Source organism: Polyodon spathula, chromosome 8 (assembly GCF_017654505.1).
Source record: "Polyodon spathula isolate WHYD16114869_AA chromosome 8, ASM1765450v1, whole genome shotgun sequence".
NCBI lineage: Eukaryota > Metazoa > Chordata > Actinopteri > Acipenseriformes > Polyodontidae > Polyodon > Polyodon spathula.
Genome location: NC_054541.1, coordinates 10,871,756 through 10,891,896, shown reverse-complemented (window position 1 = coordinate 10,891,896; position 20,141 = coordinate 10,871,756). Strand labels below are relative to the sequence as shown.

The 20,141-nt window shown below is 40.1% G+C and overlaps 1 protein-coding gene across 1 annotated transcript; it reads left to right on the top strand.

The window, feature by feature from the left end:
- Positions 1–969: 969 nt before the first annotated feature.
- Positions 970–19,996, top strand: LOC121319365 (dysbindin-like). The gene is made up of 4 exons (XM_041256728.1): positions 970–1,234; positions 17,620–17,769; positions 18,190–18,333; positions 19,695–19,996. The coding sequence occupies exons 1-4, from the start codon at positions 1,111–1,113 to the stop codon at positions 19,883–19,885; spliced, it is 609 nt and encodes a 202-aa protein (XP_041112662.1). The 5' UTR covers positions 970–1,110; the 3' UTR covers positions 19,886–19,996.
- The last annotated feature ends 145 nt before the right edge of the window (positions 19,997–20,141 follow it).

Below are 20,141 nucleotides of genomic sequence, written 5' to 3'. Positions count from 1 at the left end.
TTCTGTTTAAACACTTTGCAGTTGGTTCCATTAAAGGCTTCTTTATTGCTTCTGTTAGTTTTGACTAGATTGTCAGGAGCTTCTGAATGAACAGAAACTCATCCATTTCAGTCCAGACAGAGTCAGCTTGGAGCTGTGTGCACTTCAGAAGACTCTGTGGCAGACTCTCCACAACGGGGCACTGTTCTGCTTCAATTGTTTCAATAACCTAGTGAAAGGGGCAGAGACTGGGGCACAAATTCAATAACTTGCACAGGTGAGCCTGGAGAGACTGCAGAGTTAAAGATGCTGGATGGAAACTAGAAGATTTGCATTGCTCCAGTGCAATTGCGTGTTTGAGCCCATCATCCACCTTGTTACATTTGCTGGAATGAGAGCAGCAGACACACATGTCAGACATCTACCTTTGTGAACCTATTAAACAGTTCACATAGCCTGTCTGAGGGCTGGAGTCTACTTCATTCCATCCCACTGTCTCATAGGCCACCTTATTTTAGGAGCCTATTTTCTTGCTAAAGTGCATTTAAGTGCTCAGCAAACAGAATGGAATGCAATTAAATACTGATGGTGTGTTTTTTTGTGTTCTCAGCTTTGATGCTGGAAGTGGCATGAGGTGGGTATTCCTATGGTAGAGGCCCGTGGAAGTTAATGTTGCAATGTTTACAGCGGCCTCTTGTTCTATTTTAGTTCTGTTCTATTTTTTTCATTATCATCTTTCCTGAAGAAGAAAAAAAAAGAAACAGTGCCCCTTTTCCTGTCAATTCCTATTTTCTACAGGGTTATTATTAGTCTTGATGCATTAGCAAAATTCCAGCTCTCCCATCACTTGGTATCCTCCACAACATTATGTAAAATCTGCTTTCGTCCCCTAGAGAGCTGCCTTGTCCTGTCCCCCCAGTGAGTGTACAGTTGGTACAATCTAAATTGCTATAAGCAGTGCTGCTCAGTACTGAGAGCCACAGACATGGAGCTTGTGTGTAAGTCAGTATCACAGAGACCAGTGACTGATTCTCCAGGGTTCCCAAGTCCTGGCTGTCAGAAGATGCACAGCTCTAGAGTGGGCTACTGCTGCTGACAAAGGACAAGCTACCAGCCACCTGAAACCACTGTATGTGTGTGTGTGTGTGCAAGAGAGAGAGAGAGAAAGAGAGAGAGAGTGCTAGTGTGTTCACAGAAAAGACACACTGTGGAACCATGTCCTCTGAATCTAACAGCCACAGCAAGAGACTGCCTTGTAAGTACTTTTATATTTAGAAAAATCACATTTGCTACTGCTGTTTACTAGCAAGCCCATATTTAAAGTACTTTTACTGATCTTCAGGAATTTTTTTTTTTTTTTTACTAAACTAAGCAGATGTGAACAATAACTGTTTTTCTAGATGGGGGTTTTAGGGTTTAGGTAAAATGTCATTTTTAAGTTAAATGAATATGAGTTTTCATCCTGTTTATGAAGTACTCACCAGTTAATGTGGTATGGACCAGTTACTATGATTCAGCATTGTAGAACCACTACATTTACTATGGTATATGACCTATGTATAAAACATGATTTAAGTACTGTATTCAAGCTGTAAACCCCGCATTCTTTAATGATCTGATCCATCTGCTTAAATGTTTTTCACGTCCTCTGAAATGTTGTTTGGAAACTATACTTTGAATCATGATGCAGAAGATGGTCTATTTTCCAAGAAATACCAGAGTTTTTATTAATGACTCATAGCTGTGTTAGACTTGGAGCATGTGTGACAGTTCAGCGCTTGGTGATTTGGCTGGCTTGTTACAGCAGGGTGGATGTAGCTAGTTGCATTGACAACCTGTTTCATATGCACTATAGATATTGTTACATTTAATCATTTTATACTGGTACAGTATTTCAGCAAAGGGGCTAGGCCTGAACAGGGTTGCCAACAGCATAGTAAAGTATCAGTATCTTGATGAGCAAACAACATGTGTGTGCATTTTTAGCTAGATGGTGTTAAGCCTTGAATTGCGTTGTAAGAGATCTGCTTTTTGTCTATATGTAATTTGGTGGAGATCTGCCACTACTACACCTACAGAAGGGTAGGCATGATTCTTGTGGTGTGATATTGTTTCAAACACTTATGACTTATAACTGACTCGCTGTTTACCTGCAGCCAGGATGAATGTTCCCAAATCAATGCACTCACAGGAGGGCTTGTCTGTTCATTTGTGTAGTCGTGAAGCTAACCCACACACCAGTACCTGAGTGCACACATGAGCTAATCCACACACCAGTACCTGAGCACACATGAGCTAATCCACACACCAATACCTGAGTGCACACATGAGCTAACCCACACACCAGTACCTGAGCACAGATGAGCTAATCCACACACCAGTACCTGAGTGCACACATGAGCTAACCCACACACCAGTACCTGAGCACACATGAGCTAATCCACATACCAGTACCTGAGCACACATGAGCTAATCCACACACCAATACCTGAGTGCACACATGAGCTAACCCACACACCAGTACCTGAGCACACATGAGCTAATCCACACACCAGTACCTGAGTGCACACATGAGCTAACCCACACACCAGTACCTGAGCACACATGAGCTAACCCACACACCAGTACCTGAGCACACATGAGCTAATCCACACACCAATACCTGAGTGCACACATGAGCTAACCCACACACCAGTACCTGAGCACACATGAGCTAACCCACACACCAGTACCTGAGCACACATGAGCTAACCCACACACCAGTACCTGAGCACACATGAGCTAACCCACACACCAGTACCTGAGTACACACATGAGCTAACCCACACACCAGTACCTGAGCACACATGAGCTAATCCACACACCAGTACCTGTGTCCACGTTGACTTGCACGTGTACTGAACTGAGCCAGTGCTTTAGGGTCAACTACTTTCTCTTGGTTTTATTAAAGTGGACCACTCACTTGTTATGTCCTCGTGCACCGAAAGACCACAATGATCAGAACCACTCCTTATAGTGTTACCACAAGAGGCACAAGTGATATATATATATATATATATATATATATATATATATATATATATATATATATATATATACATTTATATATTATATACATGCGAGTAACTGCGGGAGAGCTGAGCTCTCAAAGGGCTGCTTCTGTACAATAAATATTGTTTAATCAATTCAGCAGCGGTTGACTCAAATGCAAATATCATTAAATAATGGCATGGGTGTGTTTACACAAGTGGTGTAAACAGTAACGGATAATAAAATATTTACACTGCAGCCATGCATAACTTATATACCCACACCTGCAATGGTGTAAACCGACAGATTCAAGTGGAGTTGCCAGGATAATGGGTCAAGATTTATTGAATGATTTTAAGTTTAAAGGAATTGTGAAAACCTATTTTAAAATAGTTATGTTTTAATGAGACAAGCCATCCCTATAGAAACTGTGGAACAAAGTATACAGCAAGGGATTACAAAGCAAACAGTTTGTGTCTCACACATTGTAATTGTACTTAAAATCTGAAAAGGCTGCTGAACTGTAATATTGTAATCCCTGGAGGCTGCTATAAATAAGTAAATAAACCTGTCTGGGGATAACACACTGAACATTCTATGACATATTCTGTGTGTGTGTGTGTGTGTGTGTGTGTGTATGTATATATATATATATATATATATATATATATATATATATATATATATATATATATATATATATATATATATATATAGAAATTAGTTGTAATCGTTTTCTCCTAAAGAACCATATAAAGTGCAGGAGCCCATAATTTTTATTAACCAGCTGCCAAATGCGACAGGTTAAATTCAGTGTTACCTGGCCATTACATATCCAGACATGGAGCTGAATCAAATTCAGATCAGTTAACAGTTTTACTTCAATACGGTAATATTCCACAGAAGAAATAACAGAGATTCTGTATAGAGATTACAGACTGATGTGCTATTCTAATTATAGGTCACTGGAAGTATGGAACGTACATTATTTTGTGATTTGTAGTTTTTTGTTGGTGACTTTTAGGTTTTGTAATATTCTACTGAGGGAGAGTGTTTCAAAGGGAGCTGTCTATGTGTATGCATTGTTTCCATGTTGTGGTCCAGAGGCAGTGTTTCAAGGATTGTGGACAGTATTGCTTCAGTCTTGGTATCTCCTATTATCTTTTATCTTCCTGCTCAGTTTCTTTCTAACAAATCAAAACATTCAAAATGAAGGTGATGCTTTATGTATGGGCACCAATATACATTTTAAATGCTGATGCCAAACACAGTATATACAAGTGGCAAACTCTGGTCAACCGTGAACACTTATCCCAATTCTATAGGATTGACCTTCTCATGGGACCACTACCAGCTGGTCTTACAACACAAACTTCTCACTGCAGTCTTGGTTGATTCAGCCCAGTGTCAGCTCAAAGTGTGACAGCACGGAGAGCTTGTAGCCTGATGTACTCCATTTAGTGCACTGCTGTTCCAGGACAGAACTGAAGACTGCTACCCAGATGGGATGATTACACTTGGAAACAGCCCTTGCATGAACAAAGATGTTTTGGGTTATTCCTGCATTACAAATCCACTTAAGGTAATCCTGCTATTGACATAGACAATGTCAATATTCTTGATCCCCTGACTGCAACCTTTCACCACAGATAGAGGAATACAGAGATTACTTAGAGAGACTTCTCTAATCAAGTTAGCGCTGATATTTCAGGCATTAATTGGCTAAGATCTCTGAACTGGTTCAGGGAGTAGAGATCAGCTAGAAAATTGAGTGGAGTTTCAATGCACCTGCACATAACACAGCTATATTTCCATTGGATAAGACGCACACACACACACACACACACACACACACACACACACACACACACACACACACACACACACACACACACACACACACACATATTAATATTAATAATACCAATGAACCAGCTCTCTTTGTGAAATAACCCTCAGGCTGTCTATAGTCCTATGTAGAGTTCAATAGGTATTCCTTCTGCTTTAAATGGGATACATTGCCAGTTAAAAATATGCAGTAAGAACACACACACTCTCAGTTAAGAATGTGTGTGTATGTGAATGTATTTCCATTTGAACCTCACAGCACAGCACAGAGGAGCTCATGAGTAATAACTGTCCGGTGCTTGGTCTCATTGTACCAGTGATCTGTGAAGGTGTATGGCTGTAGTGAAGCTGTAATCTGCTTTGTTTTTAATGAAGCGTTTCTAGTGGGGGGGAGTATGGAGGAGTGAAAGGTTTTAAAGGATTTGGAGTAAAAGATTTAAACAGCCTTTTATTCTGTGCCAGAGAGTTAAGATTCACTGTGGGAGAATGACAGGATGGAAATACATTATGACCCCCTCCTCTAGCCAAGGCTTTGAGTTATGGGGACTACATAGATAGACTGAAGAGATATCAGCTCAGCCTAAAGGAAATTATTTAGCCATAGACTGTATCTGGTACTTAAAAGATTTAATTTTTGCATGTGAATTTAAAGTGGAAGGGGCCCCCATAGTGACAAAGAGGTTATCCCCAAATCTAGATGCATCTGACGGCTGTACTAAGTGAGTGATTAATGAGAGGTAATTAGAATCTAGGCAACTCCGCGTCACTGGCTGAGGGTTAGTCTAAAAGGGGGAATTAGGTCCACAAAGGGCCCATTGTTGAGAATCTTACAACTATGTAAGAAGCTAACAATTATGTCACTGTAGGAGAAGCTGTTGCAGTGCCTAGCTCTGCTCAGTTATTAAACCGAAGCATTAATAATTCAGAATTTCTCATTTCTGGAGCAGTTCCCAGCTGGGAGACGAGCCATTCCCTGAGCAATAAAAAAAAGAAAGAAAAAGGAAATGAACGGTTTCTATATTGTTGAGACTGATACTGGTTATTCTATAGGGACCTTAAGAGAGTGTGCAGTCAAGCATCTACATCTTAAACACCCAAAGTTGACCAAAACTTTAATGCCACAGTACCAAACTGTACCCAACAACAGACTCAAAAAGAAAGAATGTAGCAGTGGGTACCTGGAACAACTCATCAGTTGCCCTGGAAAAAAAGTAATATTATTAATAACAACCATAGCGTTCCATACCAAGCTTCAATGCCCCTGTAAAGTTGTGTGTGTGCTCTATTAAAGCAATGGTTACTGTACAGTAGGTTAAGCGATTGAAACCCTGCATGCTCTAAAAGTTATTGTATTACCATTCTATACAAAGCTTGCCACAGACTGTTATTTCTGGCTTCAGAATGAATCCTTTTGAAGGACTGTGCGATATTAATCTCTGTAAGTTGCCTGGGATAAAGGTGTCTGCTAAATAAACTACTACTACTACTTCTACTAATAATAATAATAATAATAATAATAATAATCTATGGCAGGTCTATGGCAGATTTTCTTTTGTATTGTCTATCGGTTCCCAGAGCAGCAGGGATATTGTGAATGTCTGATCCCGCTGCTGGTTTAGTGTGGAGAACACTGATCTGCTGATGAGATTGCTGGAGCGGCAATGTGATAGAAAGACAGGCGAGTGGCAAAGCGCGGCTCTTTACTGACAAAGGGCAAATGGTTGTTTTTCCCCCTGGACCCAGTCTATAAAATGCTCCACTGGCTGTGCGAAAGTTCATCCATAACAATGAAACACTCAATAGGGCTGACTTTAGAAATACTGAAAATTTGTTCTGTGGAATAAATAATCAGCTGCCTCAACATACTTCATGATATTTCACATGGATGTTCAATAAATAGATAACTTAATAACTTGACGCTGGGTTGACTTTCCCTCTAGTATAAGACACGTTGTTACAACTTAGCATTCCTTGGGCAGTTAAATTTCCACCAAGACAAACCCCTCTCAGGTAACCCTGTCCTTCTCATGCATATGCAGGCTAATCTTAGACTGCCTTTTGAAAACACCATTGCTCACACCATTCCTGATAATCTCAGTTGGTTGCTGTTAAGTCACAGGCATCAACTTCCCTGCCCATGACTGTGCTCTGCTGTGCCTCTACTCCACAGTCATTAGCAGCTGCTGGAATGAGGGGAATGTTATATCTATCAAGATGGAATGTCTATTGACTTGTGTCTCTGTGCATGTGTTGAGCACACACTTAGGATAATACCCACTGTTGGATGCAGAGATATAAATGAAAATATTGGGGTTGTTTTTATTAATCTCAAGGGTGTATATTTACTGCTTTGTTCTGTTTGTTAATGATTGCCATGTTGATATTTTGGTAACTGTTATAGCTGTTTTGTATTAAGTTTCATTCTGTCAGACAATCTCAAATAATAACTGTTGCAGGCCTAGGATTTCTGTACTGTTTAATAAACTTGGTGGCACTGCTAATTCTTTGACTCTGATCACTGGCTTTTGCATAATAGCTGTATTAACTTAGCAGACTTAGGAAGGCAACCAATCAATCAATCTTTATTTTATATAGCGCCTTTCATAGTGGACCACCATCACAAAGCGCTTTACAAGATGCAGTAACATCTCAGTTATAAACTCACCACTCACCTTATTTGTCTTATATGTTTTCTGAATGAACAGGTCTTGGAATGTTACTCAGATGTCACCTTTGCTCATGCAGGGGTGTATTTGAATGTGTCCTTATATGTTGGGATTGAGTTGAAGTGAACCGCTCTATGAAATAGGGTGATACCTCATATAGTGTTGCTGTATTTTGTGATTGAATCTTTAGCAATACCGAGTAATGTTGCAGCAGTCTGTGCCGGACACACACAGAAAGTCCATGAACTTCAGCCCGGCCATGAAGGACAGCAGGGATGAATCATTGTCATGCTGTGAGGACAGCAGCTGCAGCCACCCACTTCACTGCACTGTCAGGAGGCAAAGTGAAGACTCAAAGACTCCACAGTCATACAGAGCAGTGAGTCAGTAGTGCCTGAGCTGGGTATATATTCTAACTCCCAGTCCTCAACACTAACCATTCCTGTTTGTAATATCTGAATACTTTATAAACACAGATTTATAGATGATGTGAGTTCTCTTAACATTGTATTATAGGCAGTATCTAGATCGTGGGGTTACATATGAGCAAATTAACCGTAGAGTTTAACATGTTGCTGTGCTATCTTATCATGACTGTCATAAACATAATTACAATTAGCTTATGCTGAAGATTACTATTCAGTTTACCTCTGAAGCCGTTATAAGGACAGTGGAGACTTAGTTGAAAGTGTCTAGTATAGCTTCAGGGACACTGATGTCATACAATTGGCTGGTAAAAGATGAACACTTCTTAAAGACTTCCTCTCGAACCGATAGCTTCACTGATCTGGGCCAATAGGTTTTAATTTGCTCGGTGGTGTATTTCACAGTATGGGATATTTCTCACTTCACCTCACATTCACAAGACCTAAAGCAATTCAATTTAATGAGTGGCTTATCTGCAGCTATGGCTACAAGTTTTCATAAAAAGCAAAACATAATTTAGATTTTTTATTTAACACCATGTAATCAGACAAACTACAAAATGATATCGCAAAAGTCAGCCCAGAAGCTATAATAGGAGTACTGTAGTATCTCATGTTAGATTTTGAAATGTCATATTTTTCCATTGCTGTCAGTTTTTCATTAAGTATATGGAAAACTGCAAAGCAGTATATCATTCAATATGTTAATGTAACATATTCAACAAGTTTCATTTCACTTTATGAAGCAAAGTGAGTTAATTATATAGGGTGATGCAAAACTTTTGGCCACCGCTGTGCAGTACAAATATAGACATTACTAAGTGCTATCTTTTAATGCAGTGAAGTGGTGCGAACAGCAAAAGAGTTAAGATGAACTGTAGTTAGATTAAAAGGTGAACTGTAGTTTGATTAATGTTACTGTACACAAAGTGCTGTTTAAATATATACAACCCTGCAGCAAGCATTGGTATTACACATCTGAGATCTGGTTTGTTTTATGATCACATGGCTTATCCCAAAATACAGACCAAGCCTGTATTGATTAAACATTTTTGACAGGGTACATTGCTCACTGATTACCAACATTGTTTATTTCAGAGAAGCCACACAGCGATTAGTAAGTATGTGCTACATGTTGCAGGTATTTATCTGTATATGCTGTATCCCTCGGGACCTGATATCCTGCCTAGCTTATTCATATAGCTGTCACCAAAGCTAGGACTTCAATACCTATGGCGTCCCAATTCAAAGCCGCCCTGCTCAAACTCTGAAAAACATTAGTGTTTTTATTTTTAAGCCGAATGAAAGGATTCACATCATGCTTCCTGTGCACAAACTATCCCCATTGCTGTTTTGTGTCTCTGAGAAAAGTATCCTGTACTTTCCCAGTAATGAGGAAAGCTTGTGGTTTTCTGTTCTGGAAAGCAGAAGAGGGCTCTTAGATTCTTTTTGGACTCATGCCCTGGTCCCTTAGCTGTTTCCATTGTGGGATCCTTTATAATGTATGGCTTTTTTCTGCTAATCCACCCAAGGTTAAACTTCTTAATTGCTGTGAAAAGCAGGCAGGCTGGCTTTTACAACCAAGTCCTATTTTTTCTTCCTATTAGTCATCCTTTAACAGTGTGAACTGATAGAGGCTCCAATTTACTGTGCCTGGAAATTCGCTTTTGAGAGAAATAGTTAAGGGTGGACCATGAAATGTACGGCGTTCATCCCTTTATCGATATTCTGACCAGATGGTAAGAGCTCATTTAGTGAAATGGTCAATGCTTGAGGATATAGAGGTGCTGTCAACACATACAATGCAAATGGTTTTCCAGGACTTGGGTTATAGACAACATTGTCCTGCCTGCCTCTCAGATGGAGTGCTGTGGGAATGCCAACCTCACAGGATAAGATCCTTGGAGAAGGTGAACTAGGAGTCGTTGGGGTCAAGGTTAGATCATTTGTTCTCATCTCTGGAAATCATATTCAGTTGTGTTGAGCACAAATTTGCTCACTGGCAGTCTCAGCCAACCTTGTCAAAAACCACCACCAACAATATTGTTTGGGCCAACCTAATACTGATCTGTGGTGTGGCGTATTGGAGTAAAATAGCTAGCAGAATTGTAACAGCAAACACATTAGATATGTTCTGTAACTGTAATATATATATATATATATATATATATATATATATATATATATATATATATATATATATATATATACACACACATACACACACAATTATTGGGTAGACTTCACAGTCTCCAGGCTTCATTATGTTTCCCATCCTTTTGCAATAGAATTCCAGTGCTGACTGGGGCGCTACAGCCTTCTGTCTGAGAAGATCGAGCACAGGGTTAGAAAGGTCATTGACACAACGAAGGGATCAGAGCACTCTGCAAAAACAAAAACAAACAAAATCAAACAAAAAAAAACATTTTTTTTTTTTTTTTTTTTTTATGTTTTATTAACTAGAAAGTGTTAATTCATCTGCTATAAGTGACATTCTTTTCATGAAGACCCTGTCCTTTTTATTAGGATCCGTCTTGAAACAGCTATAGTATAAATGGGCAATAAAAGAGACACTAAAGCAGTAAGCTATGGTAAATATTCTTAGCAGTTTGTGTTTTGTTGAGCTGCCACAATCTGTCAGTGACACTATCAACATTATTTTATGGTATACACATAATAAAGTGAAGAAGGACATAAACAGCAAACAAGGTAAAGCATGGTAACGATTAAGCCTGGCCCTTCGCTGCAGTGCTTCACTGGAGCCCAGGCAACCAGTTTAGCCCCAGTCCTCATTAGTTTAACCACAGCTACTGGATTATACATTTTTAGTGGTTACCGTCAGTAGGTATATAATAAAGGAAAGAACACTTTCTTTTAGTGTTTTTTATTCTCTCTGTTTATTGGTGACTTGATGTATAGCAGCCTACATTATAAACTAAAATAAAAGGTAAGTTTATCTGAAATTCTCCCATATTCAAAGACTACTCCAAGTCGATCATTATTCATTGTATATTTTAATATTTTCCTGCTTTTATAGAGAACTTTGACAGAAAAAACTAAATTCCCAGCAGAGAGCTGATGCTAAAGTATCATATTTTCATCGAGAGTGGGGTACTTTCCCTGAGTGGAGGCGTCTAGATTTTATAATTTACATAAGACTTCCCGTTTACCATCGTCAGCGCCTTCTTGAAAGCTCCTGGTCATTCCAGGAGTTTGATTTGATTGGAAAGAGATGATTTATTGCAAACCAGACAGCCAGCCCTCGCATTTTTTCCCCGGCCTTGCACATTTCTCCACTGTGGAGGCTTTCTGAGAGCGATTTAAGCTAGTCTGACAGGACCTCCTCCCACTGCTTTAAACAGAGGTGTCAGGCGCTTACAGAAACACTTTCTATGAAGGTATAGTTTGAACTGTACAGGGCACCCTCTTATAAATAACAACGTTTCTCTCTGGCTGTTTAATGCATGTGTATGGCAAGGCAATGAAGTTTTAACTTGATGCAATGTTCCATCCCTTTAGCAACACCCGCCCAGACAACAGAGTAGCGTAATGGGAATATGTCAGAGCAGCCTGAGATAAAGTAGTGCCGTACAGGATACTGGAATTGCTTTTAACACTGCAATTCAATGACCTTTTTGAGATGGTGTGCAATGAAGGATGACCCTGAAGATCGTTGATTGGATGCCATTATTCTGGAAATGACTTCAGTAAAGATAACTAAAAATAACATTGTTTTTTTTTTTTCTAACCCCAACCTTCACCCTGCAATTGTTTTCTGTCACTAAAATGCAATGTGATGCACATGTATCATATAACCACTGTGTGTATGTATATATATGTATATATATATATACACACACACACACACACACACCCCAGTTTATTACTCGTTCTGATGCTGTTGTTCAGTTGAGATGAAGCCTGTAAGCCCAGAGACCCCCACGGGTGAGCAATGTGCCGTGATGGTCTTCACCATCCATCAGCTGATACTGTACCTTGATAGAAGTGACGACCAATTAGATTCCATTAGCGCCCCCTGGGTCACACAGCATTCCAGCGCAGGGAATTTCATATTAGATTCCATTAGCACCCCCTGGGTCACACAGGATTCCAGCGCAGGGAATTTCATATTAGATTCCATTAGCGCCCCCTGGGTCACACAGAATTCCAGCGCAGGGAATTTCATATTAGATTCCATTAGCACCCCCTGGGTCACACAGTTCCAGCGCAGGGAATTTCATATTAGATTCCATTAGCATGGGTCACACAGGATTCCAGCGCAGGGAATTTCATATTAGATTCCATTAGCCATATTAGATTCCATTAGCACCCCCTGGGTCACACAGGATTCCAGCGCAGGGAATTTCATATTAGATTCCATTAGCACCCCCTGGGTCACACAGGATTCCAGCGCAGGGAATTTCATATTAGATTCCATTAGCACCCCCTGGGTCACACAGGATTCCAGCGCAGGGAATTTCATATTAGATTCCATTAGCACCCCCTGGGTCACACAGGATTCCAGCGCAGGGAATTTCATATTAGATTCCATTAGCGCCCCCTGGGTCACACAGCATTCCAGCGCAGGGAATTTCATATTAGATTCCATTAGCACCCCCTGGGTCACACAGGATTCCAGCGCAGGGAATTTCATATTAGATTCCATTAGCACCCCCTGGGTCACACAGAATTCCAGCGCAGGGAATTTCATATTAGATTCCATTAGCACCCCCTGGGTCACACAGGATTCCAGCGCAGGGAATTTCGTTTCAGTTCTTTCATCTGTAACAATCGCTTTTTTTTTCTTTTTATCATTTTTTTTATTACTGGTCCAGTTCATAAAGCATTAACCTGCTAGTAATTTAATTGAGATATTTTATGAATAAGCCACGTTTCTTTTTTTCTTTAGAAATCTCTGCTGTTTAATCCTCTCTGTTGTTTTCAGTGAGACTATTCCTTTAGGGAAATGATGCAGTGGATCTCAAATCCATTACCAGCTCAGAACACCATTTGTATTTTTGATCTTGATTTGAATAGTATATCAGCACCCTCTGGGGCTGTTAAATACTGATGATGACACTAAAAAGCAGTAGAGAGATTTCATATTTTGGTCCTGGTTAAAACACATACAGACTGCTGGACCCATCTAATAGAAAAGTTTGCATTAAGATGTGTGTACGCCCATCAGGGTTGACACTTGTGAACTTGTAGATAATGTTGGGGACCCAGTACTTGCAACCCTTTGAATAGAAGACAACCAAAGATGGGTCACTTTTTCTCCAAATGATCATGTTTCAATATCCTGTCCAATACTCCTAATTTAGACGGGTTTAAGAACGTGATTTAATTAGTGCAAGATCTAATCTCATTTCTATCCTGCGCTGCCTGTTACAAGTACAGCCGCTTGTTTTAAGACAGAGAGAGAGAGAGCAAGAGACAGAATACACTGGTAATTACATTATCTGTAGTTTATGTAGCTGTAGTGTTTTTCCCACCTTGCACTTCCACTATAGTTTAACAGCATCTGGTTTTCATAAGGGATTTATTTTCATGAATAAATGCAATAGAGATGCACTCGTCCTTATATAAAAGGAAACTGTTCTGTGTAAGGTCATAATACAGGGCTGAATCTTACTCAAGACCAATAAAACCTCCAAAGTCTTGTGATAATCAGAGGAAAGAGAACCTGGTTCATTCTGATGACTGAGGCTGAGCTGCTGCAGCCTGGATTACCCTTTCACCACTTACCAGAGAACCAGTGGTGATTTAAAAATAAAAGGCTAACCTATTTAGGGACGTCAGTTGACTTTATGCTTTATGAACCCTACCCCCCCAAACGCTCAATATGCCAGTTGAGTTTCATGGAAAAAAAGCTCTAATTTGGCCATTCACTGTACACAGAGACATTCCATGATCTGAAACACCACAGAAGGAAGGCAAGTGAAGGGTTTCAATGTGAATTTCTGTTGACATCATTCTTTTTTTATGTTCGGAGACAAGCGGTCCTTCACGGTTTGTTAAATGTCTATTTTGGGTGCTATCTGGTGCAGTGGGTTAGTGCTTCTGATTTGAATGCAGGCAGGCTGTGCTCAGATACAGCTCAGGCCTCAAGTGAAATCAGTTCTCGTGGTCTCAGCTTGATCCTCATTGGACAGAAGCCCACTTCACAAAATCAACACACACTTTGGCTAAACTGGCAGTCTGCTTGGGAGAAGCACATGGTTGAAGAGCAAGTTCACATCCATGAGATTTGTAAGGAAGCATTAAAAGGCTGCAATCATGCAGTATTAGCATGTCTCCTTCTAAAGAGAAGTTGCCTTATACCACAGGTCTTCTACAGTCTGCATCGTTAACACATACGTACCCCTTGTTTTCTGGATTCAGTTTGTCAATTGATCACCCCTATTTTTTCTAGCCAATTTGAACACCAGAGCCCACATATTGATCACAAGATACATCAATCAAATGTAAGCTAATCCTCTTTTCACCATGCTAAACCTAAGCAACGGATCTTATCACCCTAATAAAGCCTTGAGCCAAAGGCCCAAAAGTGTGGTTCCCAGAACATGATGAGACAGACTAGCCCCATACTTGTAACCATACAGATATGATGAAAAAATGGATCTGACAGGTTGCCTTTTTAGATTGTACTGTAGCAAGCTTTTTATAGATACACATTCTGCCAAAAGCCACCACTTGTTATCACTGAATGGTTTTGAAAGGAAAGTTTTCCTTATGTAGAAGTACAGTACATGCAAGCCTCACACTAAAGGATTACTTTTTACAATCCTGTCTTCCACTTTTAGTCTGGCCCTTAAAATCCAGTCAAAGTGCGATCGAACAGTGCTGTGACTGCTGGTAAACTATCTGGAGCAGAGGCCGTGCTCATTGATCCACACAAGAAAGCCTTTAATTAACGCAGAGGACTAGCATACTCCACTTGTCTCAATGGCAGGCAGTGAGCAGTCAGCACCCAGGCTGTCTGTGGGAGTTCACCATTGTTCTACAAGCTATTGTGTTGTGGATGTCTAATTGAGCTCTGCAAGGTTTGCTGGCACTGAATCAGCTAAAAGTAAACTCCTTGAACACTTAATTACTGGATGTGGCTGGCAAGAGGCTGGCAAGATTGAGTTAGTAGTGTTGCCAGAGCCCCTTGCTGCAGTATTTGTGGCAATTCGTTTGCTCAGCATTGTGCTGACTGAAAGAACAATCATAAATCCTGGTGCAGTACTTACACTGTTAAAGACCTCCTTTAAGAGGCGAATCTGTTATATTGAAATTTTTTTGTTTCATTTTTGCATCTGTTTAATTTGAAATGGGCAATTTTAAAACAGGCCAGTGTTACACAACGAAAGCTCTGTACATCAATTGCTTTTATTGACAGAGATCTATTTCTTTTTCCTGGTGGTGGTGATTTGGGGGGGCTCTCTGGTAAGCAGTGCATACTGAGTAACTCTGTAAGAATGATAGCACAACCTCAGTCCTGACAACCTGTAATGTGTGGGGTTGTGCCAGGCTGTTCCCACAGTAAGTACCAGCTGCTTATTATGAACCTTGTAAGGAAATGACACTGGCAGCTGAATGCATCTCGCCTGGCGTCTGTGTGTGGCTTCAGGAATGTATGGTTTCTACACTTGTTGGGGGTACCCATGAGGTTGCTATTGGCCTCCTTCCAGATTTTGATAATACCGTTTTATACTGTGCAGCAAGGCAGCTATGCTTGGGTCGTTTCTGCCATGCAGTGAAAATGCTCTTCCCATTTCTGAAATAAACAAATAGAAGAGGGCAGATATGAGTCCAACACTATGCTGGTCAGGTTCTCAGTCAGATGTGCTAAGCAGTACATACTGGAGTTTGGTAGTCAGAAATGAGGTCGGATGCCAAAGTGCTTCACTGTATACTTCATGCACAGTATTGTTTGTTGTCCACCCCTCTCCTGTCTCCAAGTAGGATTTCCACATTGATTTTTCTTTCATTGCTTGCTCTGAGCTGCAGGCACTGACAGCAATGCTCTAATAGCACCAGTCAGGAAATCAAGGACTAAAGACTGTTAGCATCGACCCAGTGCTGTGCGTACAATGGAGAGGCTATTGCCTTTAATTCATCAGGTCAGACTTCAAAGCATCAAGGTGGGGGTGGGGGTGGTGGTGGGGGGGGGGGGGGGGGGGGGGGTTTCAATAAACATCTACCATGAATGCTTTCTACTCCCTCATTTAGGGATTCAAACTCCTCACTATTGGGGATAGGTAACCATAGGGGATAGGGTTTCATAATGTCTGATCTTTCCACATATATTTGTATTTGTAAAAAATGTTTTTCACATGTTATTCAGCTGTACTTATCATATGAATTCAAGTATAGTTGTACACTGTAATTGCAGAATATTTAAAAGAAGGGTCAGTACTGTAGAAAACTAAACAACAGCATCTTTCATTTAGATCAATGCTTGTGTTTTACCACGTCATGTTTCCTATTTACTGTCTTATCGTTTTTTTTTTAATCCATGTTTTCATGTGTGTTTGTGTGTGTCTGATTTAAATGTTCTTTAATTCTTTTCCTAAATAGATTACAATGGTTCCTGTTTACAATCACCCTAATGGGAGTTTGCATAGCAAACAGTGACACCTGGTGGCTGAACACTGTAGTTGCACCAAAAATCCAGTTTTCCACATACCCAAACTGGAATATTGAAGGGTTTCTCTATTGCCTTTTCCTGATTGTTTTGGCTAAATGAAGGCAAGGCTATTAGGAGTTCGGATAGAGAGGAAGTCGATTGGGGACCCAGGAGGCAGAAAGCAGCTCCAATGATTCATGTAACTGTCAGGATAATCCACCCAGCTGCAAACTGCTGATTCAGAGAAGCAGCAGGCGGTTCCAGTTTCAACAGAAAAGCCTTGACGTGTGATAGTGAGGCAGGGGGTTATCATTAATGACTAGCAGGCAGCTCAAAATAACCTTTTAACATAAACTCCCATCTTCTTCCAGCTGTTCATTTGGATTTGATGTATCTGGCTGTAATGTGTATTACCAGCATTGTTTGTAATGTAATAATAAATACTTTTAATTAAGGGTTAACTGTAAAGCCCCTTACTGTTGATATGTTTGGAAAATCTGTGATTGATAAGCATGCTGGTTCAGAACCGGTCCTCCTGGGCTATTGCAATGACAAGGATAGCGTGTATTCAACACCTGTAATGGGATTGCAATGCTCACTGAAGCTAATTATGTTAATCCTGTAAAGAGCCAGGAAAAATGACATTCAGACAAGCAACCTGCAGTAAACTGGACAGTGAGGAGGGTTAAATGGGTGCCACCTATGACATTGTGTAAGGCATTGTTTAAACAAACACGGAGCACGTCAGTGTAACCCAATAGTGGAAAACCAGCATTTGTCATTTGTCTAACATTTACCTAACATTAACTTTTAATTGTACTTCATCGTTTGTGCACAATGCTTTCTAGAAAACATTTTAAAGTAACTGTAAAATTTAAAGTGTATCAAAATATCTGTGGGGTTTCAGTTTTGACTATGGGGTCTTTTGACCCCACAATCCCGCACTAAAAAAGTGCCCTTTGTTTTTAACACCTAATAATATGTCCTGTATGAATGCCCCAGGATATTAAAGTGGCTCTCTGTTCCTCACGCTGGGGTCTTGTGATTGTTTCCTCAGCTGAGACAGAGCATGCTCAGAGGGTCCTCGAGCCGGACCATGCGCAGCAGCTGAAGCTCCGGGAGAGGCAACGGTTCTTCGAGGAGGTTTTCCAGCACGACATTGACGTCTACCTCTCTGCGGCCCACCTCCAGATCGAGCAAAAGAGACGTCAGTATTGCCAATTTTGAATTTGAAAACTTGTCACGCTTTCAAAATGTACTATGGCGACTCAGTGTCATCTACAATACAATACAATTTAATCTTAAATGCAACTAACACACAAGAAAGACTAGATGGTTTTATTTGCAGAAAATACCATAGTGCATTCTACCCTTTAATATCAATACCTTACTTGTATAAACTTTATAAAACAACTTTTGACACTCGCCACCGAACCTGCACCACAAATCCCGCTAATCTTTAGTTATATATTCTACACACAAGTTAAAGAAAGCCACTGTTTGCAGTATCTTATTCTGCAGTTCAAATTAAATTGCCATTGATGTGGCCTACATTACCCTTGCAGAGCTGGGGATTTAAAATCTTAGCACTTAGAATGCAATGTTCTCCATTTCTGATTGGCTTCAGCGCCCATCGGTAGCATCTCTTCCATGGAGGTGAATGTGGACATGCTGGAGCAGGTGGAACTCCTGGATATCTCTGATCAAGAAGCTTTCGATGTCTTCTTCAGCTCAGGGGTGGAGGAGGGCAGCGTTGCCACAGCACTGGCAGGTAAAACAAAGAAACAATGATCAATCTGCCATTGCTCGCCTCGGCTGTGTGCGTCTGCTAATGCAAATAGGACACCCTTATGAACCAGATGGTATGTCTCACTGACCTTAATACTGTGTAGTAATGAATGTAAATGATCCTTATCAGGATAACATGATAAAAATAATCTTAGCTCATCCTAAATTCCATCTGGAGGTTTCTGTTTATAAAATTAGAATTCTAGTCTGTTAAAGTTAGCTGTTTCTGCTATTATAAGTTAGATTTTTGAAAAGCCACTGTAAAGTTTGTTGTTGTTTTTATCGTGACAGTACCTTTGATAAAAGTTTACCACTGCAGATCTGCAGTTTACCATGCCTCACCATACTATGCCTTTACCACCCTTAACAACAGGGTATGGCACAGTACGTGTGTATAAGGGTATATATATATATCTCCTTATACACACGTACTGTGCCATACCCTGTTGTTAAGGGTGGTAAAGGCATAGTATATATATATATATATATATATATATATATATATATATATATATATATATATACATATATATATCGCCTTAAGTACATATGTATACGCGCAAAAGGACAACAATATGACTTTGCCAAAACCGTTGGCATTCGCGATTTGTGTATATCATATAGATTTGTGTATACGCGGTTTTGCACGGAAACATATGACGCATCCGCATTTGCTTCCGCGCCATCGTCTGTATTCTTGCGCGCTGCCATCTCGCCAGCATCTCCCGCTATCAGTACCAGCATGATCTCTCGCTTTGTCTCGTCTGCTAGTCACGGTAGCATGTGCATGCGGTCTCGTTGCTCCGTGTTAACTTAGCGTCAACAACACCCTGGCCTACAGCTCTAAGGATTCAAGGTAAATAAAACATTACTTTTTATTATGTTATAATTGTATTACTTTTTACGTGTTGCATTACCCAGTATGTTATAGTATTTGCATTGTTTTATGTTACTGTGTTTTTCATTTGTATTTAGTGAAGGAAAATGCAACTTGATAAGTGTAACCGCGGCTGTGTAGAACCTAACCTTCTATTTCACATAAGATCTAGCATTTGCCAACCGGGGGGTGGTTTTCAAGAATGTAACCCACGCTACAACTAATTAAAGATTGGGACAGGTATATTTTAAATCTATTTTTATAACACATTAAAATTGCTTGATTGATTTCAGAAAAAGGGGACATTTTCACTCAATTGAAAAACAGGTCCAAAATCTGACTCACACTGAGCTTAACGGCAAACCAAAGCTGAATACATCTGGCATTTGTTTTATAATTAGTTTCACATTCAATTAAAAATAATAAAGGACTAAAAAAAATGTCTGGATTCTGTGTTTTTCCGCCAGACGACGACATTGACGTGTACCAAGACGAGATCACGCTGGAGGTACCCGGAGAAACCAAATCTCGCACGTCCTCCACATCCTCCACCTCCACAGACCCCTACAGCCTGGACACCAGCGAGGAGGGAGCGGAGACCCCAGTCGTCCAATCAGACAACGAAGATGTGCAAGCCGACACGGAACTCTTTCTTTGATACCGGTTTGACTGCACTAGGTGTAGCTTTTCTAAACTCTGAAATTTTATGAAAAAACAGGCCGCATTTTTTTTTTTTAAAGCACTCATTAAGCTTTTTATTGACTAGTCATTTTTTTTCTTCACGCTCCATGATTTTTTAATTTGCAGAATCTCTTTGAAAATGTTCCTTTTCTACGCTAAATTGCGAACAGACGCCTCGATTCTGTAGCAGACCCCAAAAATAAATAAAACCTGTCTGTCATCACTGTTTATAA

Excerpts from the sequence above, each read along its gene's own strand:
- LOC121319365 (XM_041256728.1), top strand. The coding sequence starts at position 1,111 with ATGTGTGTGTGTGTGTGCAAGAGAGAGAGAGAGAAAGAGAGAGAGAGT. Across the intron at positions 1,235-17,619 it reads CCACAGCAAGAGACTGCCTT|CTGAGACAGAGCATGCTCAG; the intron begins GTAAGTACTTTT and ends TTGTTTCCTCAG. Across the intron at positions 17,770-18,189 it reads CCAGATCGAGCAAAAGAGAC|CGCCCATCGGTAGCATCTCT; the intron begins GTCAGTATTGCC and ends GATTGGCTTCAG.